A 23,582-nucleotide genomic window follows, 5' to 3' on the forward strand; every position below is an offset into this window, starting at 1 on the left:
AGTTTTGGGATCTTCCAATTCCAATCAAGATGTTGTAACTTGTGTTGACCAACCGCAGTATGTCAGATAAGGCGTAAATCAAAAATATTATTTTGTCTTCTTTTATGCTGGACAAGCATATTGTAAGTCTATCTTCAGAGATTATTATGCGAGCTGGATGTTTTTCATTAATTTTCTTTCTTGGCACTTAGACGAATGTCCAAGAGGCTGGAACATTCGTTCCCCCGATGGGGAGTCCTGTTACGTACTCTTTGTCAATAAGAGAGTATGGACAGGGGCGAGGGACAACTGTATCAAGCAAGGAGCACACCTCGCTGCCATAGACACACCTGAGGAGATGACGACCCTGGGAAATCTACTCTCCTCTAAGTTTGGCAACATGACAGGCGTCTTGGCATTCGTCGGTCTGAACGACCGCGAGGAGGAAGGCGTGTACGCCTGGAGTGGTTTCGGAGGTACACTGCAGCCTAACAACACCATGTGGCATTCGGGGGAGCCAAATGACTCACATGGTACTGAGGATTGCGTCATATTGCGCTTCTTCAGCGGTTTGAACGATGTCCCGTGCGATGCTGAATACAACTACATTTGCGAGTTCAAGCTGTAGCTCTCCGATTTTGTTGCGGATATACAGTATGCCCCCCCCCCCCAAAAAAAAAAAAATACAATAAAAAAAAAATACAATCAGATTTTTCCTTAATAACTTTCAACATGAATAAATGTGACCGTGCACCTCAAAACGAACATAAAGTCGCACACACTGATTTTGCGTGAGGACTGAAAAATAAGTGAAATGGGTCAACCTAGCCGAACTTGACTTTTTCATATTTTCTGAAAGAGCGGGTCTTCTTTTACATTATGCTAAAATTTGGTATCATAAAACGGGGAGAAAAGTGTGTTTTTTAGCAATTTATCTCGAACATTTTTGGTAGAACAGTGTGATTAGGTGTGTCTTTAGACTCCCTTTTTCATTTCTGAAAAACCTTGTCCACACTCTTCACTTTCAACTTTTGAAAGAATAGCGCTACTGATTTGAAAGTTGGCATTAATTATGAACAGAATGTCTTAATGAGGCATGCGTAATTTCACTTTAATCTGATAATCTCTTCATTGTTGTTACTCTGGTGGTTTACTTCCTGTTTTTTTTTTTTTTTTTGTCCCATTCATCGCACAGCCAGCACGGTTTGGTAAAGATTAAGCGCTTGAATAGACACTGTACTTCAGAGCCTCTTTTCTCAGTTCACACTTTTCCTGAGGTTGTGCTTTCTTTCCAATATTTAGATAGGTTAGGAGAGTCCATTTGATTTGAGTTATATGTCATTTTAAAGCTTAAAGTCTGCTCTTTCATAATATGGTCTTAACTAAAATTTCATGTCTGGCGACTTTTTGTTTGTTTTGAGGTGCAGGGTCACAAATTGTACACATGCTATTTCAGGGTCTTAATCTTAGCTATGGTTTGCAAAAAAAAAAAAAAACATTTAAAAATCTGTTAAGTGGTGACAGAGAAGTGTGAATCATTGTAGAGCATGTCATGGGTCTGATTCTTCTGAGCTTAGCACTTGGATGCTTTTGGAACTGCATAATGTGGGAACACAATACACAGAACTTGGAGGGAAGGGATTCCTCACATGCTCTACGAAAATCCCCATTTCTCTTTGACCACTGAACCATATCGGATGAGATTTTCTACAAGATGTGAGTATTAAGTTATAGTTCCATACTCTCAAATTGTATTTGGATTGATTCACTACATTTAAAGTTATCATTGTGGAGAGCCCCGTTGTATCTTTTTTTTTGGGGGGGGGGACATACGGTATAATGAGCTAAACAGGATAGCAATGTATCATAGACATTCAATAAGAGGAGAAAGTAGGCCCTACTTTTTCAATGGAATCGGAAATGAAACGACTTTTGTCACTTTTCTCTTTCCAACTGCATGGCCAATTAATATAATCACCTGAATCGAAGAGTATGCATTTACACTGTTTTTCATGTTATGACACAGTAAGCGGCATTGGAATGCGTAAGGTAACGGTCGTGGACGGGAATCTGCTAAATAGGTACCAACTGGACACAATACCTCAACGTCAATGTCAATATTTATTTATTTTTTGTTTTGTTTTGGTGGCTTTAATTAGGAAACACCGTCACATTTTGACTATAGGCCTATTCCTTTCTTCCGAACCCACGATGCAACGATTGCAAACGAGGCAAAATAATGTCCCCATATCAGACAGGGTAGGCAAATCAACTTATTAATAACGGAAATAATTATCATTGCTGAGTGAGGAAACCCTTCTTTAAAGCAATGCCAAATGGTATGGCTGGAAAGTAAAAACTCTCGAAGATATGAATGAAAAAAAAATGTAAGTATCACACATGAAGCAATCATTAGTATACTCTGTAAGTCCACGTAAACAAGTAAAGAACTTATTGTGCAAAACCCTCATAATATTAACACAGAAAGTACAGGTTAACTCCTCAGTGATACATGTGTCTGTGCGTTTGAACGTCAGTGTTGTTATCACAGCCAATATACCTTACAGTTGATCTGCGCAAACATCTCGTTATTCTTATGGTCATTCTTTATTAATGCCGAACTAAATGTAAACAAGGTTAAATCGTGCTAAACCAAGCCACGACGCCAAAATCGAGCGGTAGAATATCAAAACTAATCTGTCTTAGTAGCATGTTTTGCGTGGCTTATTGTGTGCACGACTTTGACTTTGGAAGCGAGTAATCAAGTGATTGCAAAATATCTAAGAGCCAACAGTTATGATAATTACAGAAGTAGCTACTGCAAGAAGGAGTCTGATAATGCAGAGAAAGTGTTTTACTGAAAGATTTTTTTTTTTATTCAATCCTCACAGAAATAGTAGATATTGTACGCTCCTCAGCGATCGTGTAGTAGAAATGACACGCATAGCACGTTGTAGACAAAATACAAGAGTTCGTATGGTTACTGTCCTCGTTTATGACTCCACTCCTTCTGAGGCAAGTAATATGTATCCATGGCGACGCTCCATCAATTTTTGTCGCATTTTCAGCCTTGCGATATGTTTAGACGAATATCTATAGTCATGCGCGATTTTTCCAGAAGTCCCCACGTGCCGTGCAAGCGACTTGGGTGTATCAAAATAAGAACGAAAATTCAGTGACCATAATTTCCTCTGGGATCTTAATTGCACAGCTAAATTTGGATGTTGTAGTGCTTAATCTGCATTTATTTTTGTCCATTATTTCCATACACCAATAAAGTGCTCCTGTTTAATGAAATAGAGCTACCTGAACTTGCAATAGCGCTCAGTTTGGGTTTTTTGAATACACACAGTGAATTGAGTGAGTGAAACCCATGATGGTTTAGCGGAGGTTCCCTTTGGGCTGTCCTCACCTAGGCACGGTGCCTGACGGACCGGCCTGGGCCTTGTCAGTGGTCCATACCGTCTCCTTGTCCTCACTCAATACGCTCGTACAGTCTTCCCTCGTACTGGCCGACGTTATGACGCAACTCTCCAGTTCTCTTATTCGAGTGTCTTTCTGTAATGCACAATTTTAAAACGGAGAGGTGACGGGGAAAACGAGAAAAACAAGGATCGAAAATATGAAGAGTGTGTTTGTAAAACCCGATAAGTCCAAACTTGTCAAAATATTATAATGGAGATATTTGCAATTAAAGGTCAAGAAAATTAAAAAGAATAATAAGGAATTTTGTGCTTCTTTTGGCCATTACTTCAAAAATGTACCTTATTATGTAGTGACCAATATATCATTTAAAAGGTATTATTTTGTACTTTATGACAGAGACCGTATACTTCAAAATCTTCAAAAATCTTCAAAAAACAGAGTGAATCTTGAGGTTTTTCATTATTTTCTGAAAGAGCTACCCTTCTTCTATTATTATGCTTTAAAGTAGATAGCTAGTAACTGGCAGTGATCAGCAAATAATTTCACACAACAATATATATATATATATATATATATATATATATATATATATATAATGTACTCTTAAATGAATCCCATAAGAATTGGAAAAATCATCCCCAAGCTCTCCCACTTATTTCCACTGATCAGTTACTAGCCATCCCCTTTAATTTGGGATCATAACATGTGTGAGAAGTGTGTTTTTCTACAACCCTTTTTCTTTTGGGGGGGGGGATAGTAGAATGATCAGGTATGTTTTAGAGGCCCCTTTTCATTTCTGGAAATCCCTAGAACACTCTTTAATTTCATTTTAAAATTGTAAGTCTAACTTTTAAAAGGATAGCGCTTCTGCTTTGAAGTTAGCATTGACCATGGCAAAATGTGTTTATAGAACATGCTCAATTTCGGCTTAATTTGATAATTCCTTCATTGTTGTTGCTCCGGTGGTTGACATCCTGTGTTTTGTCCCTTTCACCGCACAGGTAGCCCATTCAGAATCTGTCCTTAAACTAAAAAGTCATATCTGGCGACTTTTAGTTGGTTTTGTAATGCAGGGTCACATATTTATATTTTTGAGGTTCACTCAGCAGAAGAGTTGTAAGTCCATGTGTGACATGTGCTCTTTTTGAAATTGTGATTTCGAATTTGTGTCATTAGTATAATCATTATATAGTGTAGAAATCTAATAGCAATATTTCCATTATTATCATTTGAAAAATTACTTATCTTATTTACGTTTATCATAACCATCATGACAATACATCTTTGTAAGCATTCTGCATGAATGCATTGTGTTTGATGTTTTTAATCGCCAGCAACGTGCGAAAGGGCCCAAATCATTGAATAATTTGAGTGAACTACACTGTATTTGTAAACAAATACCTCGTCATCAATAATATTGAAAAGATCACTCTTTCGTACATCTATCGCAATGAATTTTGATGTGTTCCTAACATTACGTCGAACATGCAAGTTCACACTTCTCCAGAGTGTGTGTTTTCTTTCCAGTATTTAGTTAGCTTAGGGGATTCGGCCCTTTCAGAATCTGTCCTTATTTAAAAAGCCATATCTGGCGACTTTTTGTTGGTTTTGTAATGCAGGGTCACATAATTATATTCTTGAGGTTCACTCAGCAGAAGAGTTGTAAGTCCATGTGTGACATGTGCTCTTTTTGAAATTGTGGTTTCGAATTTGTGTCATTAGTATAATCGTTATAATAGTGTAGAACTCTAATAGCAATACTTCCATTATTATCATTAAAAAACTTACTTATTTTATTAATCTTTATCATAACCATCATGATAATACATCTTTGTAAGCAACGTATTTTGCATGAAAGCATTGCGTTTTATTTATTTTTAATCGCCAGCAACGTGCGAAAGGGCCCAAATAATTGAATAATTTGAGTGAACTACGTATTTGTAAACCGTCATCAATAATGTTGAAAAGATCATTCTTTCGTACATCTATTCGCAATGAATTTTGATGTGTTCCTAACATTACGTCGAACACGCACGCTTTTGTTTAATCACTTCATGAACTGAGACACACTTGACTGCATGCGTACAAAGTAATAACCAAACACAGTGGAATGAAAGCATCAAATAAATGTTTTTAATCGATGAAAAATAAAATAATCTTTGTTATTGCATAATGGATTCTTTTAATCATAGTGTCTTCTCAACTGCAAGGACCTAGGAAGTATCTAGTATAACATCTACTGTGATAGTTCTTTTGCATGCGGTTATATTGCATCATAATTTTTTTCAGCAAGTTTGTGAACAATGTGTGACATATTGTGGGTCGGAGCCGGACGCCTTTGAGTGTTTCTGCAGATAAATGGCTAAGATAATATTCTAACACATTGAAAAATATCGGACTTCATTGAAATACAAAAAGGAGAATAGATATCTATTCATTAATCTATGCCTTTATGTATTCATAATTTATCGTTACACGTTTTCACTGAATACATACGGAAATTTAACAAGCACCAAGTTTAAACAGCACCCATGTGAAATACCTCAGCCACCAAACGAGATATCAGTTAAATGAATGGACAATAAATGTTAAACATTGATTGAGAGAAGACACATGGATGGACGAATGAATTGATTTTACCCCATTCCACAGATATTTTTTTTTTCTCATCGGTCACTCCTCGGTAGCAAAGACTGTTTGGGATAGCAGTCTGATGAATCCGACTCGTGATGGTCGACCACCAGGTCAGTGTCAGACACGCCAGTCATGATCCGATGAAGCAAGATCGTCCGGTGAGGATCAGGCATCACATGTCTGAGACTGACTCGATAGTCCAACAACACAAGTCGGATTCATCAGACTGCGGCCGTATATACTTCGGTTGGTGGCCGGTGGAAGCAACAGACTTTAATTCCGACGAGTGACCGATTGGAAGAAATCTCTGTGGAATAGGGGTATTAATGAAAATCTGTCTGAGGCAACGATTTTTGGAGTGATACAAACCTTGTCGAGGCGTTCCTGGAGATTCTCTATACGATCGCTCAGCATCCTGACCCTCTTGTCGTGCTCGGACTCGCAGCCATGATGACTCTGACTATTACCCATCGTCGAGAACATTGTCCCCTTCGGCTCCACTTCGTTTCGCACTCGGAGCTAGACCATAAGGAAAATGATTATTTAAAACAACATTAAAAACATTGTTTTGATAACAGTGTCTTCTGAGAGTGTTGCAAATAGCCATAACGTATACAGGGATGGGAAAACGTTTTGCATTTTCCTAAGACATTAGCATCGCTTAATAATTTCAAGTCTTTGAAATTGTTTTGCGTAAAATGCATATATCACACTATGTCAGAGTATGTAGGCAATCGTAAAAGCTTACATTATCTCATTTGAACTTGTTCTTTGCTTTGTTACTCTGCAATGTTGAATAAGTTTTCTCTTTTATAATTAGAGTAAAGTACACCATGTAAATCACATCTGTTTCGTCTATATCACGCATTACCATGGACACGTTTCGTGAACACGTTGGAAATAGTAGCAGAAGAGCATTGGCCAATAAGTCATGTAATCAAGAAATGGAGTTGAGGCCTGGCACCGGCTATACCACATTTTCGCTAAATTACAAATAATTTCTTCTGGGAGAAGATACAGTATATTTATGCCGTTACCTTGGGCACAAAAACCATGCACAGAGTTAAAGTCGTCGCAAAGAATATGAACGTGGCGATGATGGCGTAATGTGCGTTGACGTCGTCGAGCACGAGCGAGACGGGAAGGCCAACGAAAGACAGAACGACGACGTTATAAACACTCATGCCTAATGAGAGACAAGGTAAAAAAAAAATCTCGAGTTGCATCATCACCGTGTAACACCGATAACGTTCAATAAAACACATAGTTGTATGACGGAAAAAAGATATCTTATAATTTTGTGAAAATGTAAGCCAGGGCAATTTAAATCATTGTTCTCCAAAACGGCAATTTTGTTCTCATACAATTACAAAAATCAATTTAATCACAACAGTATGTTAAACATAATTATTTTTGAAACCAGAAGAGATAAGGATCAAGTTCAGAATTGAGGGGGCGCTGTGGCATAGTGGATAAGACTCCCGACTCCCGATCGGAGGACCCGAGTTCGAGTTCGCTTACGTCCTTGGGCAAGATGTTTTTGCCCACAATGTCCCTCTCGACACAGGTGTATTAATGGGTACCTGGCAACGCTAGGGTAATAACAATGGCAGGGCCCTCTGGTAGAGCAGTGACAACACTAAGGAGGCTACCCTGAATAAATAGGACCTTATTATTATTATTATTATTAATGCCTTCAAGTCTGAACTGAAGACCTATCTTTTCCAGCAATTTTGTGAATGATGTGTGACACATTGTGGGAGGCGGGCGCCTCTGAATGTTTCTACAGATAAATGGCGCCATATAAATGCTGTTTCATCACCATCATCATCATCATCATCATCATTTTTTTGTGTGTGTGTTTATAAATATGATGATTAGCTTAGTTTGTTGGTTAGTAGTTTTTGTTTTTGCATATATTGTTTGGTTTACTTTTGCTTTTAAGGTTAAAAAATCGCAATATTAGATTACGGCTCACCTATATATTTGGAATCATTAAGGGCAGGGACGGTGACTTTCCGGGTCTCCCAAGCCAGAAATGCCCCGAATATCAGGAGAAGACCATTTAGAACCAGCTGACTGCCGTTCCAGTAGACTACGTAACGAGACGTACAAGTCCTCTTCATCAAGACCAGGACTACATCTTCATCTAGATTCTTGACAAAGAAAAAACAAAGAAAGACAAATAAAACATGAACAGATAAAACGAGACAAAATATTAGTCCAAAACAAAAGAGAGAGAATGAGGTTTGAGGACACAGACTTACAAATATTCAATTTCAATCAGTTCAATCCTATTTCTAACTAGAAAAGCACTCTGAAAGCGCAGACCTCCGCCAAGCATGCAGCCTATTTCCACCCGCACTGATCTTGATCTTCCACAGAGATCAGTGATTTCCATCCATACGTATTGCAATGTATGCTGAAAGCCGCCCGATTTCCCAATATAGAAGCCTTTGTTACGTCATAAACTCTTTCTTTTTTTTCTTTATAAAACAAGGAAAGAAAAAGAATGAAGTGGACGGTTGGCACTTCCCTCCACTCCTTGATTTTTCTTTCTCTCCTGTGTTTGTAAAATGAAATAAAACAAACAAATCCTTACCTTTTTTCTATTATTTTTGCTTGTCAGCTGATGAAACCCGGAAGTGGTACGAGAAAATGAAAAGACAAGCTTTTTTTGTGCTTGTCAGCTGAATAAACCGGGAGTGACACCAGAAACTGATTTACACCCACCCCCTCCCCCTTCTACGGAATTCCTGCATCCGCCTCTGATGATGAGTAATCTTATTTTTTTTTTTAATGCACGTCATCGCGTATACCTGTCTGCTGATTTGAATGTTCAGGATGATCGGATCAAAGATTTCTCGACATCCGAAGACGATGATGTCTAGAATCACGAGCACAGTGACCATGCCATACAGCTGGTAATCCTTGATCATCTGAGGAAAGCACAGGGGAACAAAAGAAAAATCATATAATCCCAACAAATGCCTGAAAATTAAAGGGATGATACAGTTTTCGTTGAGATCTGGCTGCAGGTTTCTAAATTTTTGATGAAATGATAAGAAACGTCTTAGAAATATGAAAACAGAGTGCATGTAATTCTGGTAGGAATTCAATGTTTATTTGATAAAAATTGGTTTGGAAAGGGCTGAGATATCCTTTGTTACTGTGTTATATGTGTGTGCGTTTGAGTGCGTACTCGTTTTGTGTTCTGATTCCCGTGGATTATGATAAAATTTCTCGTGTATTACTATTATAAAGCGACTCCGAGGGGACTGCATTCTACAAGCTTGGCTTTTTAGCAGTCCCCTCCATTTCCGACCTTTTCTTTGTTATGATTCAGTCACATTTTGTCCTTGTACTTCTTCTACCAAATATGTTTTTTGTTTCATGTAAACAAATGACGTGTATTTAAATTTCATTTGGACATGTAAAAGTTACTTTTTGTTTTTGTTTGTTTTGTTTGTTTTTATTGTTCCATATTCCACATTTCAACAAATACATAAAACATAAACATCACAATACAAAAGCCTGGATGAATTGTCACGTACAGCTTATAAGACAATAAAACATGTGAAATATGAGGAATCTACATAGAAGCATTGCTTGTAGGGTGTAGATTCCCAGATGCGGATGTGAGATTATTTCTTACTTGGGTATGTAATTAAAGGAATGACAATTTCTGAATTGGAGAAATATAAACGCCAAAAAGTAAAAAGAAAAAGAAAAAAGGAAAACAATGAAAACAATGTCCGCGGCACAGACTTCTTGAGTGTTGCGTGATCACTGTACACTGTACACTTTGTACTGACTTTGTGTATATGCAATGTCATATTATATGGTTTGGCCGGAAATGAAATAAAAAATGAATGAATGAATGAATATCCAGAGCAAACGATACTTACAAAAGGTGGGACCCACCTTTTATTAGATAGCTTTGTATTACTTTGTTCTTGGATATCTCAGCCTTTTCAAAACCGATTTCCACCAGATAAACTCTGAATTCCTCTTAGAACGGTATGCTCTGTAATATTTTATACGTGGTTTCGTATTATCTCGCAAAAAGTTAAAAGGTCCATCCTCATCTCTGCCAATACTATACTATTCCTTTAATCTTGCGGGATATGCAAAAACAGAAGTTTGTGACGAAATCTGATGTGTACAAGGCAACATTCATGTTTGTTTGTACGCAAAGTCCCCGGCGACTTTTAATCAAGCAAAGAAGATTGTACATGTTATTCAGTGGAACAAGTGTGAGCCGCTACAGCAAAAGGATCCGACAGTCGGGGAGGTCGATTTTCTACAAATGGCATGACGTTATTCTCTTACTCTTCCGCTTTGATTCCATATATAAATCATGTGGAATCAAATTATCACATTGCAAGGGTGGCAATACTGTACAAAACATATCAGAAGGAAAATCTTTAGAAAGGGACAGTTGGTACGTGACAAGACGAAACGGGGACAGTTGGTACGTGATAAGACGAAACGGCTGGATGCCCCATATTCAGTATGCCGTATCATAGTGCTTTACTATCTTTCACGGACACTAGATGAATTTGCGGAAAAGAGGGAAAAAATTATGAAATTGATATTTCTGGTAAACATTCCTCGTTGGGTGGAAATGAACTTAACAGGAAATAGCCGAATCTACATTGTATATCAGTGATTTAAAAACAAATCAAAACGAATAACCGCAGGTGATCAAATATCGTCCAATGACATTTGTGAAAGATCGAAATATTATTTATGAAAAAGCAATCGCGAATCTTACGGGACTATACATTAATGATTAATCTTTATTCTAACATTCAGAGCTATGCATAAATACGCATACAAAACAAGGATTCCGTTGTAACATAAAACTGAATCAAACACAATGGCACAAATACATTGCAAAATTTTACCTGACCTATTTTACACAATAATCGAGGAAAGCACAGTTTGCATAGCTGCTTTTGTTGTAATGTACCTCACTGATTTTTTTTTCCAAGTTGTTAATAAAAAGGAAATCACGAAACCTACATAATGAATCATCTGGATTGAAAAATTAATGATGAAATTCATGCAAAATTCAGTGCCTTGAATACGCATAGAGAGAATAATAAGTAACATAGAACTGAACCAAACACCACGACAAAAACACATATGCAAAATTTCACCTGGCTTATTCGACAGAATACTCGAGAAACTCACCGTACGCATTGCCGTTTTTGTTGTGAATATTCGATGGACCCTCCACGTTTTCGTAAACATGGCACCGAAAGCAATAGAAAATCCAATGGCCAGAGTCCAGGTATTTGCCTTGAATGACAAAAACACAAACACAAGAACAAAAGAATGAGACCTCAAATGGGATAAGCATTGTCCCATCCATCAAAATCAACATGAAAGTATCATTAGTGTAGTGTTTCTGACAAGGTAATAAGGTTACCATTGTGTTTCCTCACACTTCAATTACTTTTAAAGGTATTTAGTTACTTAAGCTACACTGTACAAATTATTTTGATATCTTGCTCTGAGCTTTTATAGGCAATTTTTATATGCGGAGATGGTATGATTATTGAATTGTAATGAAAGATGTAAAAAACTCACTAACATTCTTCTCCTTGAACTCATGTTTATAATGAACTTTTCTTTGAACGAATACAATGTATTATAATCAGTGTGCAAAAGTGTGAAAATACAATGCACATGGGGGTAAATGTGTATATGTGACCGTGCACCACAAAACGAACAAAAAGTCGCACACACTGATTTTGTGTGAGGACTGAAAAAAGGTGAAATGGGTCAACCTAACTGATCTTGACTTTTTCATATTTTCTGAAAGAGCAAGTCTTCTTCTACATTATGCTAAAATTTGGGATCATACAATAGGTAGAAAAGTGTGTTTTTTAGCGTTTTATCTTGAACCTTTTTTGGTAGAATAGTGTGATTAGGTGTGTTTTTAGAGTCCCCTTTTCATTTCTTAAAAACCTTGTACACACTCTTCATTTTCAACTCTAATAACTTTTGAGAAGATGATGCAACTGCTTTGAAAGTTAGCATCAATTATGAACAGAATTTGTTGATAAGGCACGCTCAATTTCAGTTTAATCTGATTATCCTTTCATTGTTGTTAGGGCCTACTCTGGTAGTTTACGTCCTGTTTTTTTTTTCCCATTCGTTGCACAGCCAGCGCAGCTTTGTAAAGATTTAACGCTTGAATAGACACTGCACTTCAGAGCTTCTTTTCTCAGTTCACACTTTTCCTGAGTGTGTGTTTTCTTTCCAATATTTAAATAGGTTAAGAGAGCTCCTTTGATTTGAGTTATACATCATTTTAAAGTTTAAAGTCTGCTCTTTTAGATTCTGCTCTTAACTAAAATTTCATGTCTGGCGTCTTTCGGTGCGTGTTGTGATGCAGGGTCACATATGTGACCCTGCACCTCAAAACAAACAAAACGTCGCTAGACACGAATTTTTAGTTAAGACCATATTCTGAAAGAGCAGACTTTAAGCTTTAAAATGATGTATAACTCAAATCAAATGGACTCTCCTAACCTATCTAAATATTGGAAAGAAAGCACAAACTCAGGAAAAGTGTGAACTGAGAAAAGAGGCTCTGAAGTACAGTGTCTATTCAAGCGCTTAATCTTTACCAAACCGTGCTGGCTGTGCGATGAATGGGACAAAAAACAGGAAGTAAACCACCAGAGTAACAACAATGAAGGGATTATCAGATTAAACTGAAATTAAGCATGCCACATTAGCACATTTTGTCCATAATTAATGCCAAATTTCAGAGCAGTATCACTATCCTTTCAAAAGTTATTAGAGTTGAAATTGAAGAGTGTGGACAAGGTTTTCCAGAAATGAAAAAGGGGTTCTAAAGACACACCTAATCACACTACTCTACCAAAAGTGTTCGAGATAAACTCCTGAAATAACACACTTTCCTGTCCGTTTTATGATACCAAATTTTAGCGTAATGTAAAAGAAGACCCGCTCTTTCAGAAAATATGAAAAAGTTAAGTTCGACTAGGTTGACCCATTTCACTTATTTTCAGTCCTCAGGCAAAATCAGTGTGTGTGACTTTATGTTCGTTTCGAGGTGCATAGTCACATATATGAATTAAAAACAAGGAGAGAGACACAGGGGGAACAAAGTGTATGTAGACACTGAGAAATCGGTGGGTCTGCTTACTCTACACATCCAGCAAAAAGTGACGTCATCGATGTCGACAGAATCGAGCCCCGGGAAAATGATGGAGAGGTAAGCCAAAATCCCGCCTCCGAGTATCAGATTGTTCATCTTCGGGCTAGACATCTTGATGTACCTGTCGGGACAAGAGGTTGTCACAGCATTACTAGCCTTGCCTCAAGGCTGCAGATGAATTGCATCCCATTTAAAATCCACTTCTATCAAAGCAAGTCTCGTGACAGACTGCCATTCTGATTAGTCTTTCGTAGTTTCTTCCTTGCCGTAGTTTAGCCTAGTAGTCTAGTATCTGTTGTTATCAAGCCGATATCAAAGCTGTAAACTAGAAAGTGATTAATTTTGCACCATCTCAGGACAGTCTCCGACCTTTTGTTTCATTAGCAAAGGTGTAAAGTCAAGCAATTATTACAATCATTTACTTAACCTAATAGGTCTCCCGTGGGCACCATAGAGATTCCTATGTACCGATCAATAGTCTAAGGAATCGAAATGAAAAGCAATTATTGGTTTCTCTCTTTAAAGAACCCCCTCTATCCTTTTTCAAGTGAAATACTGGCCAGAGGAAGTTCTTACGCAGGTGAATCATCCACGTTACGTTAAGTCTGTGATATTGGTCTTTAATCATGCTAAATGAATTTAATTACACGATCTTGATATCATTACACTGCAAATCGCTTTCACAAATAATTTCAATCAACACTGTGATCAAATATGGATTTAAATAATCTGTAATCATTTTTGTACGAAATAGAACCAAACATTTCAGGATATAATATTGCGTGTGTGTGTCGATGTGTATGTGTTTGTCCCTGCTCACCGCTTAGTTCTATATTTTATGTTGAATGCAAGAAAGGCCACTGCGAGGAAAATCCCAAAGATAGCCAACGTTGTCATGACAATGAAAATAGCGAGAGAAACTGTGACCCTCGTCTCTCGCTCTATGACAGAGTCCGCTGGAGGGCGCCCTCCTACAAAGAAAGAAAAATAATGAAATCAAAATTAAAATGGGCTACTCTAAGAACAAAGAAATAGACAAACATGTTTTCAGGTTATGTCTATTTTGTTTGTTTGTCTGTCTATTTGTTTGTTTGTTTGGGGTTTTTTTCCGATGACTCAACCCCAAGCACTTTCTGATCTGGAGATTCTCCCGCCTGAAACCCCTAGCAAACGGGAGACTCCAACTTGATGTGCGCGAAGCGCGAAGTTCTTTGTTGCCGGGGTCAAGTTCTAGGGTTCTAGATGTTATCTCGCGCTATCTAAGGCTTATTTTTCAACATACGATGACACTAATTAAGAAATCATTTGAAGCGGGAGAAATTAAATCTCAAGCGGGAAAACAGGAGATTTTGCATAAAATGGGCTTTTGGCGGGAGAGTTAGAGTCTCGTCATCTTGGGACCTAGAAATTATCTATTCCACCTGGTCCACCGGTGCACTGGGTTTCCATTATTTTGTTGCTATGTTGGGCAATCCCATGCAATCCTTGAGCAAGTTTACTGATCGTCGGACAGAATCCTTGCTATAACAATATATGTGTAGCATCGTATTGTGTATGCTTGTCAGTCATCCTATTGTGCACAATGATACACGTATAATGATTGTGCCGGTATTGTACTTATATACAGAACTGTTATCCCATGATTTCGATCTCTATGCTGCATGGTAGTTGGAGAACAGGTTTGTTATGATGATAACTATCATAAAAATAACAGACCAGCGACATCGAAATTACTTCACAACCAACTTTATAGATATGAACACAACATGCAGTTAGATTGATTTATGTAATGTTGATCCTCCACCAATATTGTCATACAGCTCTACATAATCTTGGTCTACCCTTTCAGTAAGCTATTGAGGGAGAGTCCTTGTACTTCATGACGCATTCTTTTTCATTAAATGGGAATCAATGTCAAACTCATAAACTAAAATAGCTATGATCTTCCAACGTCTTTCACAGTGTTTGGTTTTGACAAGAAACTTCATTTTGCGATGGGGCAATATTTTGCAGATTGGTATTGAATCTTTGCTGCTTTTTTTTCAGAGTATTTCACACATGAAATGTATAGTGGAACAAAATACACAAAATGTTAAACAGACTGTGCAAAAAGAACATCTCTTGCCGTACCAACATATCGAATGACGATTTACTCCTTTGATTTGAAAATTGGTAATTGTATGCAAAAATAAAAGAACAAACAAGTTCTTCGTTTTTCACCATGACGTCGTTATGATGTCGTAAATAGTATAATGTATTTGGTGTAAGTAATTATGACATAATTTCTCAACGTCATTCCAGCAAGAATTGTTGAGAGAGAAAATGGGACTCTATTAAACAAAGGATTTGCTCCTGACAATATACTGACATAACATTTCTTTGTTTAAACAAATAATTTGGCCCAGACAATCGAGTAGAAGAGAAACAGTGCAGACTGGAGCACACAGGGGATTTAAGGGAAGAAAGGCTACGCATGGGTTTTACATTTTAATCATTAAACTCGCCGATGGAGAAAAACTGTTGTTCTTTTCGCTGATGAAAAAAACAACAACATATATACATATTATGATATATATATATATACATGATATAGCGGTATTGCGCCAGGATCTAGCTGTCTAGTTATGTCTATGAGTGCACTTTTAGGAGCAGCCGCTATCTCGGAGCCTTTCGAAGCTGCTCAATAAACCATTACGCGCGGGGAAATTTCCTTTCAGACAATCTGAGTTCAGGCTATTCTATTATAGCTAGCGACAAGCATGGATCTTGAATAATGGATCATAAGTCGTCAATAGGGAGCTTTAGATTGTCGCGACGCGGCTGTTCAGAGGGGGAAAAAAAAACAAAATGTTCTGCGCATGCGCAAAATCGCTAATGAAAATCGATCTATATAGCTGTTCGCGTCGTCCGAGTTTTCACTACGCGTTCTGGGTTTTGTTTTGTTTTTTTTTTCTTTTGCATCCGCTCAATTCACGATGCAAAGAGTTACTTGATTCAATGATCATATGGGGGCGACATTTTACTTTTCATAGGTTGCGTCCTCGCATAATCTACAGCTACTTCGCTCCACGACCCAAGGAGAGTTAGTAGAGAACGTCCAAGCAATCGTCGTCTGAAACGTCCGCGTCGCAAATTTAAAGCTCCCTACTACGAAAATAATAAAGCTTGAAGTGGTGTTTATAATAGCCTAGAGATAGAGAGAAATAGACCGAACTAAACGAGATTAACGTGAGCTAGCAGCTAAAATAAAAGGACAAAATAGAGAATGAAACATAGATGAAAGGGGAAAAGACAACAATTAGGAACCACCAAAACGAGGCTAATTTTTGAATGAGCGAAATATGGTCAAATTGAATCAAACCCACCTTCCCATATGATCGGATTCTCCGCACTCCATTGTAGCTCCTCCCCCGGTCTGGCCGACGGGTCGTAGATTCCGACCCGCACCTCAATGTCACCTGCAAGGAAAGAAACACATTTCATATTTCATTTCGTTTTGGCCCTGTTCTTACTATTAAGCTTGCTCGCCTATCGTTTGTTTGTCCAATTGTTTTTGGATCTTTAGACCTCTCTAACATGGACGACTTATAGACATAGTATCTTTGCTCAAACTGATAGGGTCCTCTTTTTTTCACAGCACGGCCTGTTTTTTAATCTAACCTCAAGAATTTTCAAAGCAGTATTAGCAACGTTTGAAAAACCCCGAACTGTTTGTTGGTCTATCAACCTTAGTCTGTATATTTTATATTTCATTGTTGTTGTTTTTTGTGTGTGAGGTATTTTATGAGAGATTTTATATTTCATGAAACTATTGTTGCGTAAACTTATTTCCCCATTTTAACATGCTGAAAAGAAATAGGTTGACAACCAGGGCTTTACCCACTCTGACATCGTGCTGAGCATTATTGATCGTTGCGCAGTCATAGTTGAAGAGTGTCAAGATTAGCATATAGTTACTGAGAGACGGGGGAATGAGATACTTGTAAGCAGAATAAGAGCGGAAGATCGAGAGGGGGCGACAGAATACAAACAGAAAATGAGAGATAGACTGATGTTGGGAGAGACAGCCATAGACATAGACAGACAGACAGACAAACGTAGAGACGGGAAGGAGGATGACGAGACGATGACTGGAAGGGATAGGAGGAGAAGTGGGAGAATGTTGGAAGATAGGAGCGGAAGGGGTAAAGGGTAGGAGGGAAAGGGGGTAGGGGTTAATGTCCACACCCACCTATCTGTCTCTCCACCTGCATAAGGCCCTTTCGGTCTCCAGCGGCTGTGAACTGCACCGGCCCGGACACGCCCTCAAAGTTGGTCTTGTTCATGATGACGTAAAAGAGATCGGCTATCTCGTCGTCCTCGTAGCTGAAGTCGGCAATCGATCTCGGAGGATCTGGGGAATAAGAGTTTAATTGACAGTCTGCACTTTTCAAGCATAAGTTTCTACAAGTATCCAACTTTAGGCTGTTAATCTGCCTGTCTGTTTGTCTTTTTCTTCTCCATTCTCTTTGTTCCATTCAGACAATCGATATAGAAAACATCATACATTACAATCATGTGCACATTTTGTATGATAATAATGTTGGAGAGAATTGTAAAATTAAGTGACACAATCGCATTTTGCAATGCTTCTCTTGCGACAGTGTAGCCATTTATATAGAGTATCCCCTGAAATAAGCATATTAAGAATGTTAGTAATAGTGCTTTGATGATAGAGAATCAAAGAAATCAACATCTTACTCCTTGTATTCCCTTCCCCATCTTAATCGTAGATTTCGTCATACATAATATACACTGCAAAAAGTCCGGTGTTAAATAATGAACACCGAGCTGGTATTAGATTTTTGATGCTCATTTATGGTGTTAAATTAACACCTCCGGGTGTCATTTCCAAATATAAAACTGTTTTTTAAAGAGTTTCTTAGTATAAACTGCACTTCTTGTTGATTTTTAATTTAAACAAGACGTTCAAGAATTTTACATTAAAATACTAGATTTTTGAAAAAAAAAATGTGAAAATGAATTTACACCACGGTAACCACCACGGCTGGTGTGGTCTCTTATTGAAGCTAGACGGGTGTTAAACCATTGATATTAACACCAACAAATATCAAATCAACACCATGTGGTGTCATTTTTTAATTAACACCAGTACAGTGTCAAAATATCACCAGGTACAGTGTCAGATTAACACCACGAAGTGTCAGGTGATCACTTTTCAACACCATCACAGTGCATTTTCTACACCTGTGGGTGTGGTCCTCTATTAACACTTGATCGGTGTTAGATTTAACACCCATGGTGTTAAATCTATAACACCGATGTTTTTACAGTGTATAGTATTTGGAGAAATGACTAGAACTGGAATGTGGTGCAGAATCCTTGAGGTCATCGCTCTCGGACGTGTGAATCGAGCTGGCCTGCGTCCAACTTTCAACAGCCGATTGATTGCGGTGGGAGTGCGTTTCATGAGTGAACATTAACGGCGGGAAACGCGCGACATATGAGGTTGTCATGGCAACGACTACAGCGAGACGAGCTCGGAGAGTAAGGAAGGAAATTAGGCATTACCCACAAACCCGCAGGGGGTTTCGAACACGACGGCGCGTGGAAGCGAAATTAAGAAGACATTGTCGTCACACTTGCTCTTCGTTGATTACATGATCTTTTTAGATTATTAATTCGGTATATTCGAGGACAAGAACTTCAACGGAAAAGCCATTGCCAATGAAGCGGTGTTTCTTGCACACCACTTACTACACTTGGCTGACAAAATGGCATGTGTCTCGGTAGTGAGTATGTGTGTGTGTGTGTGTACGTGTGTGTGTGTGTGGGAAAGTAATAAAACATATATAGCACTGCCTTTTACAATGAGTTCGATGTTTTTACGGAGCAGAACCCTGTAGTTTATGCATAAACAGCGAAGACAGATTACCACCATATATTTCATTCATAAATCCTCGAAAAAACCCCATGAAATTTGGTGTAAGTATTATATGTCTTGTTATATCGAAAATCACAATAATACATTCATATCTACTTTAGATATTAAACACCAGTGGACAAACAAAATGAAAGGTTAACCCATTCCATACCGAATTCTAAAATGCCCATATACTTCATACACAGGCCCCCAGGTTCCCGTGCGAAACTTTTACGGGTTAAGTATTTGCCGTGTCCTATTATCACGAGATGGCATCCACAAGCGAATACTAAATATATTCGTGAATGTCAGCTTTGGGGGGAAGATTCCATCACATATAAGCCACAGATCCATTGAAGTGATCAAGTTATCCATTCAAAAAAAAAAAAATAAAAGGTAAGTGAATAGAAGTATCACCATGCACGTTCTCACCACTCATTAAAGACGACTTGGGCAACAGAAGAATTACGCAACAATGTACCTTAATCCCCCTCCCCTCCCCCCCCCCCCCCCCACACACACACACAAAGAAAAAGAAAAAGTGGAAAATGATTTTGAGTATCGATATAACAACGTTAATTTCCCGGTATTTTACCCATCTTCTGTAGAATATCTTCTGCCTCCTGCAACATCAAAGCGATGGTCCACACACTGTCGTATCCGTAGGGCGCCTCCTGGTGGCCAGACAGACTCTCCGGATTCCCGCCAACATAAGTAGAGTACTCCTCCCAGAATTCCTCGGTTGTCTGGAGGAAAAAAAAACACCACCAAACAAACAAATACCAATATGATGAACGCAAATTTACAGGGATGAAGATGAAGATCAGCGAGCTTTTGTTTTTTACGAAATACTAAGAGACCATTTATAAAATGTTACAGGCCATACCACCCTAAGAGGACTTTAAAATTTATTAATATTTGGATAAAAACAGGTTTTGAAATGGCTGAGAAATCCTAAAAACAAAGTTTTAGGGATAATAGTTTTAGGATAATAACAGTTGGGTCCCTACTTTTATCAGGATCGCTTTATGTGAACAACTCAGCCTTTTCAAAATCCAATTTTCTTCAAATAAATGTTGAATTCCTTATGGATTTACATGCTCTTTCATATTTCATAAGAGGTTTCTCACTATCTCTATCTCTATTATCGTCATAGTATTTACCGATTACTGATGTAATTCCTCACAAGCTCTGAAAGGGGGTAGAACGCTGTTCGTTGTGTAGTTTACGCAAAATGTCTTGGATGGGGAAAAGTATACAAAAAAAAAAAAACCGAGTTTCCTTTTCACAATATATTTGCATCCGAGAAAAGAGAAATGAAATAGCACTGATGAATGGTACTTTTCGCTTCGTGTACCCATCAACAACCACTATCTCGAAATTCAAAACAATCAAAGTGGATGAATTGCCAGCTCTTTTCTTTTTTTTCCCCTCCCCATTCAAGGTAATTTGCCTTGACGGAATAACGTTGTTACTTGATCAAGACATGATAGTGTCAATCAGTTTTTGAAATGTGGCACCTAGCAACCTTTAGCAACAGACTCCATCATCCTTTTTAGATTCTTTCCCTTTATACCGCCCCTGAGGTTTCACGCACGTTCATCCTTATTGGCAGCTCAGAGAAACCAAACACACATCTCCCATCTCTTCTCGTCTCCTTTTCACCCTCTCTCCCTCCCTCCCTTCCTATCTCCCTCTCTTTCTCCCTCTCACTCTCTCTCTCTCTCTCTCTCTCTCTCTCTCTCTCTTTCCGTTCATCTCTCTCTCTCTTTCTTTCTCTCTCTTTCTTGCTCTCTCTATCTATCTCTCCATCTTCTTTTTCATTTCTCTTTCCAGTCCTACATCCACACATCTGACTTGTTCAAAGTAACAATATTCACTATCTTGGCTTTGTCAAAATCAGAGCTGCCCGTCCTATCCGGTTGTTCTAGATATATTGTTTTGGCAATGAACTGTTTTTTTTTTTCGTCCGCGAAGAGGGAAAAGATGTTCAAATAATATTAGTTAATCAGAATGGAGTAAGAATACATTAACAAAAATGTTGAAAAGACAATTTTTCCATATTTGATTTAATTTCAATCATATCATTTTATTACAATTCCAACAAAAAAAAGAGTACAATATAAAATTTGCATGTGCAAACTTACGAAATCTATGAAATCTATGAAGCTCACTTCTTATAATAAGGGAAAACATAGTTTAAACGAATACAATCATAATAGGCTACCTGTGACTTTATCTTGTCAAATAAAAGTTGTTGGAAATGGAGGGAACGTCTGAAAAGCTTGACTTGTAAAATGCAGTCTTCCCGTGAACAATATCTAATAGTTATGATAGTAATGGGCGAACAAGACTTAAAGGCACATTGCCCGAAAAAAAAAGAACCACATTATCCTACCTTCCCCGAAACCCCGGGTCTCGTGGCCAAGCTGAGCGGGAGGGCATCCGTGGTGAAGTATCCAGCGACTGCCTCGTCCATCTGCTGCGTGGTGCAGTCATGCGGATAATCGGGGTCGTTAGCGCGCCACCACTCGTTGCTGTACCAGCCTGCGAGAAACGGGAAAATCCCAACAGCAAATAAATAAAGAAAGAAAAAAAAAGACACTAAGCCAAACAGAAAAGAGACAGACAGAAGAAAGGATACAGAGGGAGTGAGCTGGGGAGATTATTATATTATCTTCTCACACGCCAAAGGCTTTGCGTCCCTCAGGAGGGTCTTCACACGTCGGCATACAATTTCTGTAATGTTACGTAGCGCCTCTTTTTCTCTATTGGGATGTGTGGGATTTCAGAGAGATCCCTATGGTCTACCATGTCGATTATTATCTTCCTCATGGAGCAGAGAAGTGGGTTGTCTGCAGTCAGAGGTCGATAACCGAGCAACGTTGCATACTCTCGTAGAGAGAGCCCCATCTCCACTCAACGCAATGGGTAATACAATTTTGGTTGAGATGGGATTTAATTATCTAGTAGACTTTTTTACGAGATAATAAGAACCAATTATGAAATAGGAAAAAGCATACCACTCTAAGCGTAACTCAACGTTTGTTTGATGAAAATCAGCTTTGAAATGGCTGAAATATATATATAAAGAAATAAAATCAAGTAGTTCGTCTGAAAAGTAGGACCCACATGTGACCTTCTATAAGGACCTCTTCGTTTTGGACATCTCAGTCATTTCAAAACTGATTTTGGTCAAAGAAACTTTGAATTCCTCTTAGAGTTGCATGCTCTTAGATATTTCATATAAGAAGTTTCTAATTATCTCGTAAAAAAAACTTAAAACCTGAATTCCCCTCTTAGCCAAACTAAACCGTCCCTTTGAAAACAATCCACAAGACTGCAATCGTCACCAACTTGAATCTGCCACATTGTCAAAAATCACGTGACCTCAGGGATCACTCGAAGATTTTGGAGTGATCCCTGACGTCACTCTAAAACGAGTGAAAATGAACATTTTCACTCGAAATTTACCCCAATTTCACTCTAAATTCACTCTTTTTTGTATTCACTCCTTCAAGAGTGAGTATGTTCACTCGATTTTTTTTAGAGAGTGCACTGTTGCAGATAACGTTAATACTTGATGACAACAGGCTGGTACACCTTGCGTAGAGCACTTTTCCTATATCTAGTATTAATGTAATGAAGCACTCCAAACGTTGCAAAATTGTGAGGGATTATAAAGGACAAGTTTACCCAAATAGTATATATTTTATGCGCGGATTGAAGAAATGCAGCAATATTAGTTTGGGGGAAATTGGGAAAATCCGTTTCAAAAGCTTTGCATTTTTAAAGTTTTAGTGAAACCATCGCTGGACGTGAAGACTACAGTTGTACATGATGTGACTGCAGGGCGACGACATAAAGAAAATATATGGAGAAATCCACAAAATGTCATTTTTTTTAAAGTACACATTCCCTCGACTTGTCAAATTGCTGACACACGTTACGAGAAACATTGTTCCCTCTGCTTTCTGAAAAGAAAAGTTAATTCAAATGCTCTTTCTTCTTGCTAGAAATATGAAAACATGTTGAATTATCTGTATGTTTTATTTAAATCATTGCCCAGCAGTGATGTCACAAGCTGTTATAGTCTTCTCACCAAGCGATGGCGGCCCTGAAACTTTAAAAAATCATATGCGACAGTGCACCTAAAAACGAACATAAAGTCGCACACACTGATTTTGCGTGAGGACTGAAAATAAGTGAAATGGGTCAACCTAGCCGAACTTGACTTTTTCATATTTTCTGAAAGAGCGGGTCGTCTTTTACATTATGCTAAAATTTGGTATCATAAAACGGGCAAGAAAGTGTGCTTTTTTAACAGTTTATCTCGAACATTTTTGGTAGAATAGTGTGATTAGGTGTGTCTTTAGGTTCCCTTTTTCATTTCTGAAAAACCTTGTCCACACTCTTCAA

At 38.1% G+C, this 23,582-nt stretch overlaps 1 protein-coding gene across 1 annotated transcript in view; it reads right to left on the bottom strand.

Annotated features, from left to right (window-relative positions):
- Positions 1 to 3,387: 3,387 nt before the first annotated feature.
- The window catches only part of LOC139728040 (gamma-aminobutyric acid type B receptor subunit 1-like), a 107,339-nt gene continuing 87,144 nt past the window's right edge, over positions 3,388 to 23,582 (bottom strand). The window contains exons 6-17 of the mRNA XM_071639006.1: positions 21,562 to 21,710; positions 19,759 to 19,909; positions 17,472 to 17,633; positions 16,606 to 16,698; positions 14,061 to 14,211; positions 13,229 to 13,361; positions 11,239 to 11,346; positions 8,859 to 8,978; positions 8,018 to 8,195; positions 7,077 to 7,225; positions 6,409 to 6,558; positions 3,388 to 3,537 (exon numbers count right to left, since the gene is read on the bottom strand). Coding sequence (XP_071495107.1) covers positions 3,388 to 3,537; positions 6,409 to 6,558; positions 7,077 to 7,225; positions 8,018 to 8,195; positions 8,859 to 8,978; positions 11,239 to 11,346; positions 13,229 to 13,361; positions 14,061 to 14,211; positions 16,606 to 16,698; positions 17,472 to 17,633; positions 19,759 to 19,909; positions 21,562 to 21,710 — 1,694 coding nt within the window. The remainder of the gene's footprint in view (positions 3,538 to 6,408; positions 6,559 to 7,076; positions 7,226 to 8,017; positions 8,196 to 8,858; positions 8,979 to 11,238; positions 11,347 to 13,228; positions 13,362 to 14,060; positions 14,212 to 16,605; positions 16,699 to 17,471; positions 17,634 to 19,758; positions 19,910 to 21,561; positions 21,711 to 23,582) is intronic.

Source organism: Diadema antillarum, unplaced genomic scaffold, assembly GCF_040938485.1.
Source record: "Diadema antillarum isolate AM-2024a unplaced genomic scaffold, OU_Dant_1.0 seq00000162_RagTag, whole genome shotgun sequence".
NCBI lineage: Eukaryota > Metazoa > Echinodermata > Echinoidea > Diadematoida > Diadematidae > Diadema > Diadema antillarum.